Below are 3,486 nucleotides of genomic sequence, written 5' to 3'. Positions count from 1 at the left end.
AGAGGGTGACAACGTGACGGGAGAATAATGTAATGTGTGTGTAGGCAGTGAGTAATTTATAGCATTTGTTTAGCGCGATTGTTGAAGTTGAGTGTATCGGTAAAGTTATATTCGGAAAGAATAAACCAATTTTATTAAGAAAGGACTTGTGTCGCTTAAGTTTAGTCGGAACGAAGTTATGGAAAACCAATTAACAAACGGAGACGTAACAGTATAATCAAGCATCATGCATAAACATGCTAAAGAGATACCTCTGATATTAATGTTACAATTAATTCTAACAGTGTAAGCTAGCATCATGCATAAACAAGCTAAAGATACCTCTGATATTAATGTTACAATTAATTATAACAGTGTAAGCTAGCATCATGCATAAACAAGCTAAAGATACCTCTGTTATTAATGTTACAATTAATTTTAACAGTGTAAGCTAGCATCATGCATAAACAAGCTAAAGATACCTCTGTTATTAATGTTACAATTAATTTTAACAGTGTAAACTAGCATCATGCATAAAGAAGCTAGAGATAACTCTGTTATTAATGTTACAATTAATTTTAACAGTGTAAACTAGCATCATGCATAAAGAAGCTAGAGATAACTCTGTTATTAATGTTACAATTAATTTTAACAATATAAGCTAGCATAAAAAATACAACCTCAAAGTAGAAATACCTGTAGTTTACTGCATTCACTCAGAAGTGGTTGATAGAAGAGCCCCTGGGTTATATCATAGGTTTTCTACCTTCTAAAGTGACATTTAATTTTATTTTTACATTACTTAGTTTCTGCACTATCAGGGCATTAGCATTACTTTGTTCTAGTTGCTTTGTTTCTTGTTCTCTTTAGTAAGTTATGTCTTCTCTGCCAGCAAGGATATTTCAATATTCTATGGAACATCATGAGTTAGATGGTTGGCATTTAAATGGTTAACCAATTATGATAGTGAACAAAGTGACATATGACCAATACTGCCAGAAAACAGGGTTCATGAGGTGATGCTCCCCACTGCTAAATTCAAGCTTGCTTTCTATTGGATGATTGACAAGCTTTTGTTTGGTTCTTAATAAAACAATTTCAATAGGAAAGAGGTTCATACACTCTCTAGTAGAAAGGACCATCCCAATGTCCATGTAGGTATGTTCACTGCATTTCCTGTTTTCTTTGCACACTAAAGATTTTCTTCCATTTTTAAAATTGTCCAGACTTTTCATTTTAAACATAAAAGGAACTCAGCCCAGTTACCTAAAAGAGAAACCATCCTTAATTCCTGAATCTGCTGTTATCTGTGGGTCTAACATTTGTTTGAAAAATTTACCTGAGAGTAACACACCTCCATTGGAGTATCAAAGAAAATAGCTGTAATAGGTTTCTTAGGCTCAGTGGATTTAATTTAAACAGGTGTTGCATTATCCAGCAGTGGAAGATTTAATGTTTAGGGGAAAAAGTTCAAACTCACTAAAGGGCCTCTCTACAAGACATCATTTAACTAGAGACATTAAGTCATCAGATTTGTCCAACTCACATTTGATTTGAGTGAACAGTTTGCCTGACCAGGTCATTTATTTTAAACTCTGTTCAGTTAAATAAAAGTGTGTATTTGTTCTCAAAGAGTGATACTGCTTAAAATATAACCAACATAGGATTAGCAATAAACAGAATTATATCAGATAAATGATGAAAATAATGTTATTTAAAACAATCTGATATGATCACAACTTGAACCAAAGACTCCCCACCTCTCGCTAGTTGATTAAACTACCAACACGTAAACCTGACAATTCACTGGCTGAGAAAGTCACCATAGCCTACTTAAGATCAGTTAGCAGCTGAAAAAACTATTTGGGCTTTTAAGTAGAAACCTAGATGGCTCAACAGAAAAAAAAAATAAAACAAGGTTGAAATGAATCATTGTTATTATAAAAGTAGCATTTCAGAAAGTTAATTTTAATCATAAATAATACCTTACCTCCTTTAAAAGTCTGTTATATTCTTTTCTTCTCTCCTCAGCTAGTTGTCTTCTTCTTTCCACATCATTACCCAGAGGAAGTCCAAAATCTTCCGCATCATCGACAGGTAGAATTGTTCTTCGATTAGACTTGAAATTAATTACATTAATTAATAAAATATTTTAAGTTCACTTTAGTTATAAAGCTACCAGTTTTTATTTTTATCTTGTAGTTAAAAATTCTAACAAAGTGTAGTAAGATCAAATTCAATACGTACTGTTTAGTTTTATTCTGAAAACACCCAAGTATAAAAACAATAAGCTTCTATTAAAATGTTTTAACACACACACTGTTTAAAATCAAAAGTTAAATAACATGTGAACTATAAATTAGAGGACAATATATAATATATAAAGCAGTAACACACACTACAGTTCCCAACTTCATTTTTTAAACAAAAAGTATTAAATTACAAAAAGATACTTGCTTCCTCTCACAAAATATCTTTTCTCTATTAGTACTGCCCTCTATCAGCTCAAACTTTCCATGCTCACCACTAGCCTTCCATCTCCCGCTTCTGCATATCCACATGTAAATGATTATGTAGCAGTTCTCAACCGATACAAGCATGCCACAACCCCTATTGTAACTAGCACCTTCTCCACATTTGCTCTCATTAATCACTTTGACATTGGTCCTAGGACCTCCACCACAAATTACCGGAAGTGGGAAGGCTGGACAGGAAATGTGAGAGGAGGTAACTACCAGTCAGAAATACATTTTCAGTTTACAAAAATGCTAATTTTCAATACAATATCTTACCTCTTTTCACGAAACAGATAGAATCCCCCACTGAACTGGTGTAGGGATAGTGAAAAAATGATCCATCTTTAGGAAGTGCCCAAAATGAGACCATGAAGTCTGGAGCCAAAAAACAATATATCAAATCACAAAGAGAGACCACTCCACTTCTGATCCAGGTATACTTTTCGCTCTTTCATGACTGTGTCACGAACATAAAAGGTGGAAAAACATGAACCAATCCCATAATACGTATTACCTATTAACTCTCTCAACTTCGGTTCGGTTAATTTGACAGAGTCACATGACCTTTTGTACTCGTTTAAAGTTGATATAAATTTAATACCTATAACTCTCAATATACTGGGTATATCTTAATGAAGTTTGGCAGTCTTTCAGTTAATATTACAAGTCTTTCACATACAAAAATTTATATTTCTTAGTGAAGTATTTTTAATAATATAAAATAAAGATTTGTCTATGAATATATTGAGTATTTGTTTTCAATAGTCCGCGTGCAAACTAATTTTCACGTTAAAATTAAAAATACTTTTCGTCATCTCAAAAATCTCAAATTTTTTTTGTGTAATCCCTAAGACCTCCTAAATGCAGTTCAAACGTTTTTTTTTACTAACTCCTTATAGTTTATATTATTACGTCGTTAGTTAATTTCCCGTACAATTTCTTTCTGATGAAACTTTAGCGATACAAATCCTTTCTTAAATAAAACTGGTTT

General features: G+C 32.5%; 1 protein-coding gene across 1 annotated transcript in view; it reads right to left on the bottom strand.

Annotated features, from left to right (window-relative positions):
- LOC106474393 (centrosome and spindle pole-associated protein 1-like) overlaps positions 1-3,486 on the bottom strand; it is a gene marked incomplete at its 3' end in the record, with an annotated part of 37,577 nt that overhangs the window by 4,894 nt on the left and 29,197 nt on the right. Inside the window, exon 5 of the mRNA XM_022402697.1 lies at positions 1,970-2,098. Coding sequence (XP_022258405.1) covers positions 1,970-2,098 — 129 coding nt within the window. The remainder of the gene's footprint in view (positions 1-1,969; positions 2,099-3,486) is intronic.

The sequence above is a fragment of the Limulus polyphemus genome, unplaced genomic scaffold (assembly GCF_000517525.1).
Source record: "Limulus polyphemus unplaced genomic scaffold, Limulus_polyphemus-2.1.2 Scaffold7163, whole genome shotgun sequence".
Classification (NCBI taxonomy): domain Eukaryota; kingdom Metazoa; phylum Arthropoda; class Merostomata; order Xiphosura; family Limulidae; genus Limulus; species Limulus polyphemus.
Note: the sequence above shows the minus strand (reverse complement) of the source record. Positions and strands in the feature narration are given on the sequence as shown.